The following is an 18106-nucleotide window of genomic DNA, read 5'->3' as shown; positions in this document are numbered from 1 at the left end:
TGTTCAACTTCTACTAACTGGAACAGACATTCCTTCCATATCAGGTAATATTAAGTACTGTATCATTCTAATAGGTTTTGTATGACTATCAGCATGAGTTTTCCATAAATAAAAGCCAGATAATATATTGTAATATACATAATATAGCCTAAATATAGATTATACAAACATGCTATAAGTCTAGTAAAGAATTCTGGTGACGACATAAAACATGAGAGCAAAGCTCCAGCAATTTAATAATGTCACAAGGACCTGGAGGTAGAATGATAGGCTTAATTTATGTACCTTATTTATTATACATGGATTGCAATTAATGCTAGTGGAGCTGTTGAAAAGTGGCTAGAGGCTACCAGAAGCATTGATATACAGTAGTTATTTGAAACCATAAAGGCCACAGTACTGCTGAAAACCACTGCATGTCTTTAAAGCCACTCTCTCCAGATGTATTACTGCCTAAAATTTTTTTTCCATCAAATAATTGGGCAACACTTCAATCATATATTGTGTGTTTTTTTCTTGGGCAAGTACAGTAGTCATTGTCAATAATACAGTATAAATTTCATGAATATAGGATTTTTAAAAAGCAAACTCAGGAATACAGATTATATTATTATACTTTATAATTATGCTTTTACTGAACCTAAAAGCATATGCGGCATATATATTGTTCACAAGTTTTCCCCATTAACAAAGTTTATATTCAAGACTGTTCACCAGGCTTCATACAACTTCTAAAGTAAATACTGAAATCTCTGCTTTAATTCCATCTCCCAGCAAAATCTGAAATGACATTGGAGGGCGGGGGGGTGGGGGGGGTCCTACTGTCATGAGCATTTTTCTTTTTCCATATTTGAAAAGTCAACAGTACAACAAAGTGACATAAAACTAATAGATAATACAATTCCATGTTTCTTCACTTGACTTTGGATTTTTGTAACTCCTCTTAAATATGGAAACAGGAATCATTTCTAGAGAGACAGGACTGAAACTGAAGCACATGTATTCGTTTTCATCTGTTTTGTGAAATTTTACAGTCAGCTTTCAGTTGAACACAAACAATGAAATAATTATTTTATTTTATTAAATTACAAGATGCATTTTGAAATCAGGTCATTCTGATTAACACCTTGCATCTTGTGTTTGTTTCCCACCACTCATAATTTAAGCTATTGCTCTCACACACGCTGAGAACAGATCTGAATGTTTTATATGGTTTGAAAAATAGGAATCAAGCATTTCAAAAGATATGCTTCCTGTAATACAAGGTTCAACTTTGTGCTATTGGGCATAATGGGAGCTTGGCCACTGATTTTAGTGGGGCAAGATTAGACACCTATTTTCTTGCTATAGAATAGTTCTTATATTAGTGACCAGAGAGTTCAAATGAGAATTCAACTGGGATGAGAAGATGAGATACTGGACCTTAATTCATTTCTAATAACAGAGGTTTTAAAAAATATATGGTTAAGTCACATTAGATTGAAGTGTGCAAATCCAGGAAGAAGCAGGCCAAGCTTACATATGAGATTACCTTAAATATTATTCAAAGTCAGGAACAATTATATATATATTTTTCAGTCATTTGACTATTCAGAAGTTGGATTTACAGACTAAGAAAAATAAGTGCATTAATTAAACAAAAATTTCTAGAAAAAAGTTGTATCTCTAACGCAGTGACCCAGAAGGTGACATGCAACAGACAAAGATCACCTCTTTGAAAATGGTTTATAATTGCTATTTTTACCCTTTCACATGTTCTTAATTTGTTAACCAATAAGCTGTTTATTTGGTCTGAATGGGCATCTATACATATGCTCTAAGGTAGAGGGAAGGGGCTTTTTAATTAGGGTGGCTCTCAGGAGCTGCTCTAATTACATGAGATGCTGCAAAGGTTTTATTCAGCACACTATGTTTCAAAATGGCGGCAGGGGCACTTTAACTAAAGTTTGAGTAAAAATGCCCTATATGAACAATGTTTAAGGTGGGATGTGTCAAGAAAGGTATCCTGCAAAAATAAAAAATAGATTGTATGTTTTAGGTGACCTGCAATATTCACTCTTTTTTTTTTAAATACTTAAATGAAATACTTTTAGTTGTACTTTATACTCCTTTACCTTCAACACATCCAGATGAATATTTGTACTACCCAGTAATCTTTTGTTTAATAATGTACTATTTCAGCAGCTACTAAATAAAGGAGGAATGCTTGCCTAATCATCATCTTGTGTTACTTTACCTTCTGCCAAAAGAACCTCAACCTATGGATCCTTCATGATAGACAGTCTATACATAGTGGAATATCAGCAATACATGTCACCCCCAACTCCAGTTCTGCCAGGAACACTGAAGCTAGCTAGTTGTTTTATAGCTAAAAAGGAATGGAAACACAACCTAGAGAAAAGGCTGGATAAAGATATGCATTAAGTCAGTGCACGTTGTACAGAACAACAGACAAGGCTCTGAAACTTAAAAGTGCTGTCCTTGGCACAAGCCTGAGAGAATGATAGCTGCAGCACTGTTAGCTTCACCCGAGTTCAACGCCCCAGCTGACACAAGTGCCCTTATCAGCAAAAAGGATGCAATTTACATTTCCTTATTCTTTAAAGTGTTTAAAGCTCACAGCATATATATTACCTACATTGGACAGACCATAAACTATATGTTTACTGGATTCAAAATATAAAGGAAACTCCATTAGAGATTAAGTGACGTTAAGAAAGGCTTGAATGCAGGACCCATGAAAGTTGTCCCCACTACAATTTTCACTTATCAGGAAATGTGTTCTGGCAGGCAGTGATCTGATGGGGAAGTGACAGGAGAGGAACGAAAAAGGGGTGCTACTAATGAAAGCTCAGTTTCACCTACAGATCACTCCCTCTGTAACTGTAACAGGCCAATGGACTATTCTGGGACCATTCTTCTACCCACCCAGAACTGTCCTTTTGAAACGACAATTTGGCATCAGGTTAGCAGCCACCAATACATTCTCCTTTCTTTTTCCTCTCTATACCTGAGAGAAACAACACTTCAATCTATTTATTTAGTATCAGGCTGCCTTCTCCTAATGCAGCAGTCAGCAAATTTTTCAGACTGCAGGCCAGAATGACCCAACTCAGGTCAGAGGCAGGCAGGCCCTAGCACCCATCTGCTGCTGTTTCTCTTTGCTACAGCCCAGGAAAAGTTCCTGCCATTGCTACTTCTCCCTGCCAGGGTACAGGAGAAGCTCTCACTGCTTCATGCTGCCAAAACTCCACTTCCATAGACCAGATACAATGGCCCACAAGCCACAGGTTGCTGACCCCTGCCCTAATGCATTATTATAGAATTTGGTGACTTTTAAGAGAAAGATTTAATCTTTATTTCTTATTAAAATTAAGTTAGAACAGTCTTTTATAAATAGTTAACATTAGAGAATCTTTTTTGTATTATTTTATAAACAACAGCTCTACAGTTCAACACAGTCAGAATCCAATATGTCTTTAAGATTAAATGACTACTCGAATTATTTGGACCTTACGTATCCGGACTTAATTTCTGAACCATAATAAATGTGGTTATTAATTTGCATTATTAAGAGTTCAAGATTTTCACAAAAAATTATCAGCTAATCAGATTTTCTCCAAAATATCACACAGCTTTATAATGTATAATCAGTCTTTTGCTAAAAGGAGCTTGGTAAAACATTTGGTTAACTATCACAACAAATCATTATTAAGAAAGTTCTGCTAAATCCAAACTTTAGACATCTTAACAACTCACCCAAAACTTTTTTCAAGTTCATCAACCTCTAACATATTTTTTCTCTAAATACAGGCTGTTAGAGTGGTGCTTTCTTCCATCTGTTAACTACCGTGCTCTGAATTATATAGAAATGTAGCAGAGTAAAAGATTTAAGGAGTTTACATTTGGCTCAATCCTTTTCCCACTGAAATCAATGACAAAATTCCCACTAAGCTCAATGGGTGTAACTCTGTAAATACTCTTATGAAGTGGCCAAAATCTGAAACAGTTATTCAGAGAAATTCATGCCGACTTCAAAGAGTTTTTGTTTACGGTCTAACAAAGGTCCTAGATTTGTCACTAGATGTTTACAAATAGCAGGAGATAAAGTGATACAGACAATCAAAAGGAATACCTGAGTATTTTGCAAAAGGAGATATTACAACAATTACTAAATCAGTAAGTGTACCTTTGGATTGTTCTATATTTGTATCTAATAATACAATTCTATAACAAGTATGGATTGGGGAACATGGTCAAGGATGGAATAAGCCCATAAAGAGCCTAGCCTGACAATGTTTGACATGCCATCTTGGTTTTTTTGCAACAAAACAAATGAGGGAAATGCTGCTTTCCTACACATCTTCCCTCTATTCATCTAATGCTACATTATGCACACTGTTTAAATTCTGATTAAGTATAGCTCCATAATTTACAATCAATATTTTAGTTCATTATTTTACAATACTTTCAATTAATAAATATGAAGCATCAAAATTTCTCAACCAATTCGCAGTGTATTGTTAGATACTTATGTGACATAATAAAGACTTTACCTAATAAATTAAGTTCTTAAATATTTATCATTAGGTTTTTTTGAAAGTATATTTTTAAGTACTAGACTGCTTTTTCCATATTAGTAATTTCTGCCGCACCTGTTCGAATTTCTGGGTATTTTATTTGTCATACTCCTGAAAGTCACACACTTGTCATACTCCTGAAAGTTGTGCATGCAGTCAATGACTGTAAGTATCTGTAGCAACTGTGGAGAGGTCTGTGGCAAAAATTAACAGAATGAAATTGGTGCTATGGCATGTAATAGGATAAGGGGTACCTGGTGAGGTGCAGTTGGTGCTCAGATTTACTCAGCAGTTCTGTCAGTTTTAGGCACTCGTCTTTGGCTCTAGATGCATCCTGCTGTGCTTGTTCCAAACGCTGTTTGCTTTCATTCAGCTCTAAACCCAGTTTCTCTATTTCCTTAAAAATGCATATAATCAAAGAAGAAGTATTTAGGCAATATATGTAGTGAAGACAATGAAACTCAGTAGAAAAATAAAGCATGTTTTTAGTTTTATGAAAAAGGAAACAAGAGTGGTTTGTAAAAATAAAAATGAATTTAACATAAGATTATGAAACAAAAACAAAAAAGGTAGAAGAAACTAAATTATCACAGTAGATACATTTTATTAAAACTTATTTCATAATATTATATTTTTAATGAAATGTTATTGTACGTATAGTGTATAGGTTTGAAAGATGTGCCAACCCTGTAATTTCTCCTTTTCCTGTATAAAAGAATTCAGTTACCCCATACTCTTTGTATGATCAACTAATTAAAGCCATCCATCATTTACTATATTAATATAATATTATACTATATAAGGCATTCAGGTGCTTTTTTATATTTTATGTCCATTCAGACAACAACTTAATTATGGCCTGATCCTGCAATATATATCTTTATATAACTAAGGCTTATATATCTAATAAACTAAATATGTGAATTAAATCAATTAGATTACTGATATATTTTATGCTCTTAAACTTATCTGAAGGACTGGGGTCTTTGTTTCCCATGTAGACATATTCAAATTAATGTGTGTGTCTCTAGGCACACAAAGTTTTCAAGAAATAATAAATTTCCAACACTAACAACACTTGCAAAGCAGAAAAAGAACATCTTTTGGAGCTAATCGAGTATTTGAGCTCCTATAAAGGGACTTTTATGTCACAAAACTGTACTTCATCATTAAGGGCTTGTCTGCACAAGTTTATTAGTTACCTTTGACCATTTAAGTGACTCCATTTCTAAAGGGGCACACCCTAAAAGAACAAAGTTATTCCTCACATGGAGTAAGAGTTTCTTTATCGTGAAATAGCTATTTCACTTAAGATTCACACTCTAGCTCGGCAGTTGAATTCGAGGCATCCCTTGTTAGACTTGGAGGGACTCCTCAGAAAATACCAGTCTTCATTAGATTTTTTTTTCCACTAGTTCTGTAGCACATGCTATAGAAAAATAACAGAGCAATTCTTCTGTTGAGAAGAACTCAAAAAATCCACAATATGTCAGAACATTTTAAACATTATTTCCTACTTGAAATCACTGGGTTTATCTTGTGAATCATGTTTGCACACCTGAGTGTGCTAACATTGTATAGCATCCCACAGCATCTTTGAGAGGATCTCAAGGTAAATCAATCACGGTACAGCAACACCCTGGTTGAGAACCACTGCCCTACTTCTTCTCTACTATATTCTTCATATAGACAATGTTCTCTTTCAGTTTATTTTAAAGGCCGCTTAAACATCCAAAAAGAACAAATTAATGTATTTCAGTGCCAGTATTTGCTTTTTAAACAAATTCATAATTATGTTGTCCCCATTTCTTCCACAGAAATGTTAGCCCAAATCATTTACAGTAAATTGTGATGCCTCAGGCAAATTCAGTCTCTATGTCCAAAGAGGTTTCACTGTTCATTTTTAGACATGAAAGTACTTTTGCATTTCTGGTATTCAGAATTACAGAATTAAGGTTGTTAAATTATATTGCATGTAGGAAGCCAGGTTAGCATCCAACTACAGATAGCATTATATAAAACACATTTATAAAAAAAAAAAAAGTATAATACATATAGTAAGCAATTATTAGTTTTAACACAAATGTCTGAGAACAACTTGGGAAACTGCAAAACATTTCTTTTCCTTTATGCTGTAAGAATAATATTTTAAACTCAAGCTAGATAAGCATTTTTTTAATCTTAGTAAGAAGCTAATATATCTCAGTTTTATGGAATACTAAAGTCTCAATAAATACACTATGCTGTGTTCTAGCTAACAGCTCAATTCACTGTTTGGTTTCTCCCTAGTTCGACCTATTTGTGTATTTGTCTGAAGAGAAATAGAGTCCTTCCCATCTTCAGTAAATAAGCAACACTTCTGCAATGTATTATTTAAACATACACACACAAAATCATGCATGGGCACAGCTTTTCTTTTAAAAAAAGAAAAGAAATAACTAAATATTTGAAAAGCTCAGATTTTAAGCCATGAAAATAAATACCCCTTCAGGGAAAAACCCAAGCAAACAGATGGGCTTTACATCATCCTCTGGAGGTAAACAGGCTAGGGTTCTGTCAAACCAACAGGAGAAGCAAATTCCAAAGTAAAAGCATCTCTGCTAAAAATCCTCTCCCTCTATCTGCCAGATGTTTAAACTGAGGGACTGTAGTCAGGAACATATCAGCTGATCTCAATTGTCATGTGGGTGCCTGAGGACAGAAGCAGCTTCTCAAAGCAGTTGGGTTTCAAACCACAAAACCATAACAGGGACTTAAAAACAGTATGAGTCCCACTACTTCTAAGCAAAAGCCATGATTAAGTCAGTGTAGTCTCTGAAGTAATGACATATTTTCCATCTACTGTTCATCACTAAGCAAGCATATTTAATCATTCTAAACTACTAAACATTTCCAAAAGGTCTACAGGGGTAATCCTATGTAGACAGCAGTGCACTGACCTGAATACAACTCAAAGGCATAGACCAGGGGTTGTCAACTGGGAGTATGTGTACTCCTGGGGGTACTTGAGAAGGCCCTAGGGGGTATGGGCAGGTGGGTGGGGACAGCTTGCCACCACACACCATCCCATGCTGCCACGCAGGTGCCACCCACCCGGCCATACACGGGGGTGGGAAAAGCTCACACGCAGTGACTGCTGCCATGCTGCATCTGGCTGTGCAACTCCCCCCCGGCAGTGTCTGGCCGCGTGCCATCCCCACTCCGCTCCATGTCGAGCTGCCGGGGGTACACTGCTCCGCGTCTGGCCACCAGGGATACACTGCTCCAAAAAGGTTGAAAATCCCTGGCATAGACAACTGTTGCAAAAGCCATGTCCAAAACAGCCATAGTCAGAATAGCAGGAAGAAAAGATAAAAAAGGCACCAAGAGACATAGGACCAACAAAGACACCCACAACAACTGGGGAGCCTGAAGTATCCCTGAAGTTATTTGGACTGAGTCTCAGTGAACTCATCTTAGCCAAATACAACTGAGGATTGACCAATTTAAAAAAAAGAAAAATAAGTATCTGTTTTAGACCTTTGCATTGTCATCATCCTGAAGGCACTGCAACCCAAGCTGTGTATACTATGAATGACCTTGGTGTAAGAATTTATACAGCAGTTTAAATTTAAGTGAATTTATACAGCAGTTTAAATTTAAGTGAATTTATACAGCAGTTTAAATGGGGGGGCATGGCAAGCTCCTACAGGTGGTGATGGTGCTGTCAGCAGTGGGGGGGGTGGCGAGAGTGTGGTAGGGGGTGGGAGTGTGGCCATGGCACTGTTGGTGGTGGGGGTGGGAGGTGGTGAGTGTTGGCCAGTGGTCGGCAACCACCCACAGATGCCACCGGCAATCACAGACCACCTGCAGACGCCACCAGCAGTGTCGATGCCGAGGGGGAGGTGGCGAGTGGCGACTGCCTCCAAGCAGCACTGGCGGTGTCAGCAGTGCCTTTTCGCAAGGGGTGCACATGCACCCGTGTGCACCCCCTATGTGTCACCAATGACACTACACAGATAAATCAGGGCAAAAATTAATGTATATTGTTTGATTTTTAGAATATAATTTTTTTTTTTCCAGTTCCAAGATGGTAAATCCCCTAGCCAAAAGGAGTACTACTGGAGAAAAGGGAAAGAGGGACTTCCAGTGGCAATGGTACCCACCCCTGACACAGATTCCACATACTTTCTGTTGTTGAAGTACTGATGCCAGAGAAAACCTGCCACTAGGCATTGCACTTCCGGTTTTGCCACTGGCTTGGTGATCAGCTGCTGGGGCACGCCCCCCAGTTGGCAGTTTGCTGCCCCCCCCCAAACTCAGGAGGCACCAGTCGCCCATGCCTGACATCACCAGCAAAGATCTCTAGGTCTAGGGCAACTGACTCAGAGGGAGTCTGTCACTACTCCTTGGGCCGGGAGCTGATAGCTATTTAAGCCCATTCAAATCCATGAGAGGGGTATTAGTTCCTCCTCAGAATGGAGAAAAGTCTATAAAGCTGTTAAGATTTCTGTAGCCAATCTCAGTTTTTTTATCCAATTATGTAGTTCTGGGAAAGTGCATATTAAATAAAAAACATGAATAAAGAAAGTGTAAATATTAGGAAGAATAATAAAAATTACAAGAAGTACAAGCACAGATCTGGTTGCAAGATAGATACCAAACAGAGAAGCATTCTCTGCCCTAAAAAAACCTGCAATCTATAATAGCAAAACATGAGATGAGGAAAAGAGTGCAAGTGTGTGAAGGTTATTGGTGAAGGGAAGCAATGAAAAAAAAGCATTAGCAATGCGTCAGAGGGACACATGTCCCCTCAGATTTCTGTGCCGATGGTGGGGTGCGGGACTGCAGCAGCAGTGCGATTTCTGCAATGACCACAAGCCGCAGGGCTGCAGACCATTCAGAGCCAAAGCCTAGCAGCAGCAGCACGGAGTTGTGCCCCTCCCTGGCCTACTGTCAACACTTATGCATTGCCTCTGAAGGAAAGATTTCTAAATTAAATGAGTTAAAACAAATAATCTAAAGGAAAAAGGAAATTGTTCCAAGTACAATGAATTAACATGGACCAGCAAAGGTTCAAAGCAGAGATTGAGAAAAGAGACCGGTATGAGAGGACTGTAAAAGAGAAGTAGAAGCAGAGATATACAAACTGTGGACATTATGTAAAACCTTGAAAGTCAGAGTCAAAAAGCTTGCATATGATGCATTTTAAGGACAAGAAGCCAAACAATAATTGTTTAGGTGTGATGGGGTGTGGTCAGACATCAAGGAAGTGACTAATAGTATTTTGATAGAGGCCAGCGAAGAAGTTTTCAAGTTAAGAGATGACTAGTGTGAGCACAGGACTTCAGCACTGGGGATAACCGGACTAGAAGATACCTTGCCTGGTTATCCCCAGTTAAAGAAGAACATTAAAGAAGAACAAGGGACAGGGCTTAGCAAACACCTTGGGATGAGAATGAAAGAGAAAAACCAAAGGTGGGATTGAAATATATGCCAAGTGACTTCAGTGAAAAATAAGAGGTACCATACTTTATTCTTAAATATCAAATAGAAAATAAATAATTGTATAGAATCTGATGGTAAGTTCCAACCATCAAAATAAAATTAACCATTATACTTAACATCTAATTCAGTTGCTGGATTTTCCCTTTGCAGGGATCAAGAGGTAAACAGCAAATGGTTTTCACTGGAATCAGACTTTGAAGAGCTAATCACAAACCACCAATTATGTGGGCTGTAAAGGGAGAGGGCTCAAGAGAAAGAATCATAAAATATAGAGCACCACAGTGGAACAATTCCATTGATTTGTAATACTGAATTTTATAGAGGACACAAAAGCATACAATTAAAAGCTAGCCAACCTCTTTTGTAAACTGATCCCATGTAAACTACCTGGGTCTCCCCCCACTGCCCTGAACTCCTATTGGGAAGTTATTTCAGAACCTCATGGTTTTGATAATTCAAAAAACACTTCCAATTTCCAGCCTAAATTTATTCAAAGTAGGTTTTACTTTTCTGGCAAGGATGCCTTTTAGCTCTAGTAACTCTTCTTCTTCCCCAGTATTCACCCAAAGATGTCTTTATAGAGAGCAATCACATTCCCTGTCAATCTTTCTTTGAAAGGACTTGTCTAGCCTAGTAATTCTCCCTATTCATACTAGCAGCTGTTCTATGACCTTGTTCAAGTCTGAATTTACCTTTCTTGACCATAAGGAACCAGAAGTATACCACAGGCTTCTAGATTATGTATAAATTAGAATCTTGTAATTGATATCAGTACATTAACGGGCAGCTATAATCAGAAAAAAATACAGGTGCAGAAAAAAAACACCCTGTAGGAAATGGCACGTTTACTCTTCTAGGATCCATCTGGGGTCCAGGGTCCAACTTGTGTAATTAGATTAAGCACCATATGGAAACAAAGAAAGGAAGTTTGTGCTACTATGCTCCACAGAACTGCAAAGTAGATCTATTCTGTGACTTCAGAGACTTCTTTACATAGTAGTGGAAGAATAGGAATAGGCCACAGATCTTTCCCATCTGGAATAAACTGGCAATAATTATGCCATTCAACATTAATCTGACCCTCTTGTGCCTATAAATTATAATACAGTTTTTAATTACATAATCCTATTATATTTGATTACATTACATTATTTCTTCTTCGGGATATCTGCTTCTTTTACAGCACAGGACAAACTGAATGGGACAAAGAATTACAGAAAGAGAAAAGACATCCTCCTATATTTCATGGAAGTATCAGACCAGCCTGATGCTGGAAGATCAAAAAGTATATGCACTGCATAGTCATGTTAAGGCTGTACAGGTAACTTACGAGCAACTGACTTCAACTTAATATTTTTAATATGTTTGCATGTAATAAAGCTAAAAAAATATTTAAAACTTGTTTTTCCTTTATGCGAATGGAAATTTTGGCAGTTGAAATGGAAGATTGCCTGAATAAGGATTTCAGAACAAAGCTCCCCAAAAAGAAGTGTGATGTCAGTACCAGAAGAAAAATATGATATGCAGTCTTCAAAAACAAAAATGTATAAATTTTACTAAGAAAAAACAAACAAACTACAATTAAGAGTCTTTATAAACTGGCTCTTTTTCAACATCATACTGATCCGGCTCATCTACTTTGCAAGATGCTCTTTTGCAATCTTGTTCATATAAACACCAGAAAGCAAATATGCATGTTACTTTTCATTAAGTATTTCCTTATGAAATTCCATAAGCATTTTCATATTAATATAATAAAGTTGTGCTCATCGAGTAAACTAAATAAAGAAGGCAATTTTACACTGTCCTTGCTTTATTTTAAAGACATATTCTTCTTGAGGAAAAATAACAAATATAATGCTTATGGATTCTGTGAACATTTTCTAATTACCTCGTCATCTCTATTGCTATAAAATTTGATAAGATTAAATTATAAAATTATTCTGCTCAGAACAAGGATTTCTTTCATTCTTGTCCAAATTGGTGCTTATACTACAGTATTCAGAAAACTGCAACCCTAAATTTCTAAACCAGCAGATGTTTTCCATTGAATTTAGAATTACTGCAGTGCTCAAAGAGAAGGCAAAAAAGTCTTTTACAAATGACAATGATTTTACAGTGATAACAAAAAAAAATCTTACATTGAAATAAATTCATGAAAAAACCCCACTGTACAAGCCTTTTAACATCTCAAGAGGGTAAACACAGAATTAATTAAAAGCTAATGGTATTTGCTTTTCAACCAATCTCCCTTAATCTGGAGTAAATTAATATACAATATTAACTGAAAATGAATTCTGCAAACTGATAATACTGTTACATTAATTCAGAAAAATAAAAATATTAGAGACATTTGCAAGAGTCTACCATATTTTCTATTTCTTTCAATAATCTTTACAATAACTGAGAATTTGAAGGGTCTTGAAACTGGAAATTAAGATCATTTTAATTAGCAAAATATAATTATAATGGTCTTTCTGGAGTGAATGTGATTATCAAGAGCAGTAAACTTGAGTAAAATCACAAACATTTCAGAATGAGAGGTGATAAGACTCTTCTGCTTATAGAGGTCCTGATTTGCACATGCTTAACTTTTGTTGCATGTAACCTCATTCACATTAGTGGAACCACTCACAGTGCATCTATTTTAGAATGTGCATCTCTTTGCAGGACTGGGACTATTGCTGACCTTTCAGTAGGAGGTGCTACTGGGGTGAACATTCAAGCATATTTAATTATATGTTAGTTCAAAACAAATCTGAGAGGTTTTAACATTTTTGATCTTGCACAGTAATCATTTCAGTTGTCTTATATGACACAGTTTAGCAGATAACAGATCATTCATACTGTACCATATATTCAAATTGATGAAAAGATGTATTTTCATATTATGTAGCAAGAATTCAAGATGTGTTATTCTGGGAATCACACAAATTTACTGGTGCACATGCAGCAGGGGTCAGCTGCAGCCACTCCTATACTAATCCTGATATCAAATCAAGCAGCTCTAGTTCTAAGCGGTCTCTAAATCTCAGACCTCCCAGGCACAACCATCTGACACAGCATATTGCATCAGGAGAATTATCCACCTTTATAAAAAGGTTAGGGCCCCCACCAAGGTAACTCCCAACAATCCCCAAAATAGATTTTCTTTGAGCTGTTATGTAACTTATCCCATGCCTGAGCAGAAATAAATCAAACATGTCTGAAGCCTAAACCTGACTTTAAAATTTAAACTTCCTTGTAGGGATCATCAACAATATAATAAAAAAATTAGAGAAACTGTAAGGAAGCATGAATAAAAACATTTATGCTTCACAGGATCCTATACAAGTTATACATTTCAAAAATAAAAAGGGGGTTATATGGCAGGATTATATGCACAATCGTTTTAGACTAAAACACAACAGTAAACTGTGTGGCGGAGTGAAGGTTCTTTCCAGTTCACGCATGGAAGAGACAGACAATGAAAGAAATGGAAATACAGGAGCAACAGCAGAGCCCTGGTTGGACTATCTAAAGACCCAAATCAAAACCAAAGATTCACAGATTCATAGATGTAGGGTCGGAAGAAACCTAAGTAGATCATCGAGTCCGACACCCTGCCCTGGGAAGGAGAGAATACTGGGCTCATATGACCCCAGCCTCCTCTTAAAGACCCCCAAGGTAGGAGCCAGCACCACTTCCCTTGGAAGTTGGTTCCAGATCCTAGCTGCCCTGACTGTGAAATAGTGTCTTCTAATGTCCAGCCTGAACCTACTCTCAATCAACTTATGGCCGTTATTCCTTGTTACTCTGGGAGGTGCATGAGTGAAATAGGGTTTCTGCTATTCCCTGCTGGTCCCCCCTGGTAAGTTTGTAGATGGCCACCAGGTCCCTTCTCAGCCTTCTCTTGTGAAGGCTGAACAGGTTCAGGTCCCGTAGCCTCTTCTCATAGGGTCTGCCCTGCTGTCCCCAGATCATGTGAGTGGCCCTTCTCTAGAATCTCTCGATGCTGGCCACATCTCTCCTTAAGTGCAGTGCCCAGAACTGGATGCAGTATTCCAACTGTGGCCTGACCAGTGTTGCATAGAGGGGGAGGATCACCTCCTTGTGGCCCTGCTTGCGATGTATCTGTGGATGCATGGCAAGGTGCAGTTGGCCTTACTGACTGCGTCCTCACATTGGCGGCCCATGATCATTTTGGAATCGATAATGACTCCAAGATCTCTTTCTGATACCTATGGAGATGGCATAGACTAACTTATGGAGATAGTATAGAATAATTCCACAGCATCAACACACGCAATGTTTTTATGACTGTTGTGATTTTGGTGGAGTCTTGTAGTCAAATGACAAAACAGAGACAGCACAGCAGTCATTGTGTCTTTTGTGCAACAAAACATGATGTGCCCCATGTGTTCTGCAGGGCAAAGCTGAAGAGTCAATACAACACACTAGAGATGTCCTGCTCCCAAACTAAGCAACTGTGACCTCATTCCCCCCCACTTTCATCATTAAATTGAATAATGGAAAATGAAAGGAGATAGAGCCTTGTAGTCTGTAGGAGATGCGTCAGAGTAAGGGGATCTTCCAGAGTCAGGGACATCGGGGACACAGGAACAATATCTTTTGTGTGGATATTTTTGCTCAAAAAAAATTCAGACAAATTCAAAAAACCAGGAGACTTGAAACATGCTACATTTCAAAATCTTATATTTACCCACAGATTTCATAGATGTTGGGGCTGGAAGGGACCTTGCAAGATCATCAGGTCCAGCCTCCTACCTCCTACTCATTCTTTATTTTTGAATCATTGGAGTTGGCAGTACCAATCACTAGTCACAGGGCCTCTGCATCGTTCCCTAACCAACCCCAACAAGAGTTATTAGCTTAGCAGTCAATAGTAAAGGTAAAAAAAGAATCTGAATTTGATTCAAACCATGGTAGGATATTTTTGTTGGGGGAGAGGGAGGGGAAGAGGAAAGTGGGGAGAAGGGAGCTAAGGGGAGAGAGTTACTGCCATCCCATTTTTGAGAAACAGGAGCATGCAATAAGAAGTGTTTTCCTAGCCTCAAAAAGAGGCAGTTGAAAGGACTGAAGTGGGATCGTCTCTTTCCTTCACCTGGCACCAAGAGTCAGTTGGGAGGAAATGGCTGTTTGACCTACTTCCCACACACTAGCAGCAGGCAGAGTCAATACCACAATAGTAATTTCACAATAGATATAGCTATTACTTTTTATGGTTTGTTTAACCACTTTTTCACCCATGCTACTGTAAAATAAATATGGCCCACCACCAACCACTGGCCTCTTCCATGCAAAAATAGTATTTCACATCCTTTCTAACATTTAAAAACTCTAATGCATGAACTTTAAATGTGATTATTATAGGAGCAGCAGTGTCTGCAACACTGAAATTAGTTTCTAGTCAAATTTAACTGCTGGGTTCAAACCTAGAACTCATTTTCCCCCCAAATTTTGAAAGAAGTATACAAATAGTAAGGAGGAAACCATACCAGATTAACCAATTAATAGTAAAGCAGACTGCAACTGGACAATATACAAGAGTGCCTGGAAGGCTGTAAGGAAGGTCTAGTTTGGCTATTATGATTGTACAACCTCATGTAGATAGTACATGTAGGTATGACCAGGCAGATGGTGGTTGAAAGTTGAACTACTAATTAATAATGAATGAACCAAAAGTGAGTTTAAGACTATTGGATTAACACAGATACAACACAGAACATTTCTATCCTGATGTGAAATATTCTAAGCAGAACATCTAAGCAGATGGAAGACATTTTTGCTAGGCTACTTAAACAAGCAACTTTTCCACTTATATGGTCTCATTGAGGCAACCATAGAACACCGGTTGCTCTGATGATGTTCATACAGTTTCCATTAAATCTACTTACAGAAAAGATCTATTATCAGTATGTTAACAAGTGGACCTTTCTGTCCGTGAAAGATTTCTCCTGATTTTTTTTTTTGGTATCTCTATTTTTAAATCTAAAACGTTTACATTTTTTAAATTGTGTGTCAATGATGGTCATGTTCAGGGCATTATTCCTATTTTTATAATGTTTTTCTTGTATAAACAGAGCTGCATGATTTCAGTCACTTGTGGTATCTTTTTTTCATAGTAAAATTGATGTCTTAATTGTATCAGCTTTTGCAGGTAGTCCTTGAAAATGCAGTAGGATTTGTGCTTGACTCCACTGCCAAAACTACACAAGCAATGGAGAGACAGCAGAAAGAACACACACTGATAAATAAAGTTAAAACATTACTTTAAAATAGCAAAGTGGTATGCGGGCACATAGAGACCCTGATATACAACAACACTGGGCTGCAAGAGTCAAAGACTTATGTTAATGACTTAGGCTTGGAGACTTTCTGTGAATGACTACAGGGGACTTCTCAGTACCCCAGGGAATGAGTTGGCTTTGATTCAGCAAAGGATAGTTGTTATTTGCACCAGTTCTGATTATGATGATGGTTGTCCTAAATAAAGCTGTCACCTTCCTTCACCAATGAAGCATTTTTCTTTTCACTTGCAGCATTAAAACACAACTGTGTGAACACAAAGCCTTTATTACAAAACATATCCATAAAGAACAGACTTCAGGCTTTGTTCAGACTTCACCTTCACATTTCCTACTTTGTTTAAAGTTAAGCTACACAACTTAGTGTAGCTCAATAAACAACTTAAAAGCTATATAACTGAAAAGTAACAGGCCATCTGAGGGATGTATTTGGTAGCCATGTTGGTCTGAGAGAAAAAAAGATGCAAAACTTTAGAACTCTTGGTTCAGAGATGATACCTTTTATTAGACCAACTAAGAAATTACAAAAAATTATCTTTTTCTGCAGAAGGAAAAAATATTGCCTGTAATTCTTACCAGTTTTTTGGTGTTTTTTTTTAAATCAAGAATTATTTGGTTTCATAACTCCTGGGACCTATTTTGATAATTACTAAAAGAAGGCCAGATTTTAAAGACTGGTCCTTTAAGTTAAGGACTACCTTCACCATTTTCCTACAGTTTGCACTGTGGTGTGGTGTGGGTGTTCTTATAACAGAACTAGTTAAAAAAGAAATTTGAAGGATACATTTACACACACACACACACACACACACACACATCTATATTATAGATTTGCTAAAGCTGTTCGCAGTTTTCAAACTATGAGTTACATACTCTGTCATAGTCTACTCTTCCAGCTACCTTGGTTCCTTTTCTATTTTGAACTCATCATGGTGATAGTCCCTGAACTTGTAAGAAAAAGGCATCCACTGATAGAGCTGCATGGGCCATTTTTGGAAATAAAAACAAATCCCCCTGTTCTCTAATGTGCTATGGTTGAAACACTGTCTGCCTAACCAACTGGGTCAGACATCTCTAACTAAAACCAGAGGAGTAAAAATCTTAAGCACATATAACAAAATGTATAGTACTAGCTTGTCTTCCTCAGGGTTGAGAAATCTTGCCATATTACTACAAAGTTTCATAGTATTTGTTGATTTTTTTAAAGCCAAAGCTTATGAAGTCATGCAATTACAGAAAAAAGCAGCTTCCAGTCCTAATGGTTGCAGAAGAAAACTTTGACCATTTATGGCTTTAAAAAAACCCTTAGAAAATGTCATTTTGAAAATTTATCTAAGTTTTTGCCATCTGCTTTATATGGTCAAAGCAAAGTAAGTACTTCTTGCATTCATAATTTTTAACTAGATGACTATAAATTACTGCTTTGTGATATACAAGTAAACATTCAAATAATTTCTGTGAAGTACTTTCGTACTACAGTTCTTTCACACTTCTATTTTTTTCCCGTTCTCACTGAACATTACAGCTATGGCATTAAAATACCCATCGCTGTTGTACAGATGCTTGTTGACTATATTAAAAAAAATGCTGTCTCATATCTTTCCATTTGCCTAGTCTATGAATATTACTGATTGTGGGTATCCTAACTCCTTTTTATAGAAATCTGGGTGCTGAAGACTAGGTACACAGGCCTCCTAGTTATTTCTATTCCTTGGTTTAGATCTGGAACCT

At 37.2% G+C, this 18106-nt stretch overlaps 1 protein-coding gene across 8 annotated transcripts in view; it reads right to left on the bottom strand.

Moving 5' to 3' along the window:
* The window catches only part of SDCCAG8 (SHH signaling and ciliogenesis regulator SDCCAG8), a 151025-nt gene that overhangs the window by 93271 nt on the left and 39648 nt on the right, over positions 1-18106 (bottom strand). For all 8 annotated transcript variants that reach the window (XR_009456099.1, XM_059715964.1, XM_014600083.3 and 5 more), the window contains one exon: positions 4835-4977. Coding sequence is in view for 7 of the 8 variants with exons in the window: in XM_059715964.1 (XP_059571947.1) it covers positions 4835-4977 (143 nt within the window). In the remaining variant the exon portion in view is untranslated. The remainder of the gene's footprint in view (positions 1-4834; positions 4978-18106) is intronic.

The sequence above is a fragment of the Alligator mississippiensis genome, chromosome 1 (assembly GCF_030867095.1).
Source record: "Alligator mississippiensis isolate rAllMis1 chromosome 1, rAllMis1, whole genome shotgun sequence".
NCBI lineage: Eukaryota > Metazoa > Chordata > Crocodylia > Alligatoridae > Alligator > Alligator mississippiensis.
Note: the sequence above shows the minus strand (reverse complement) of the source record. Positions and strands in the feature narration are given on the sequence as shown.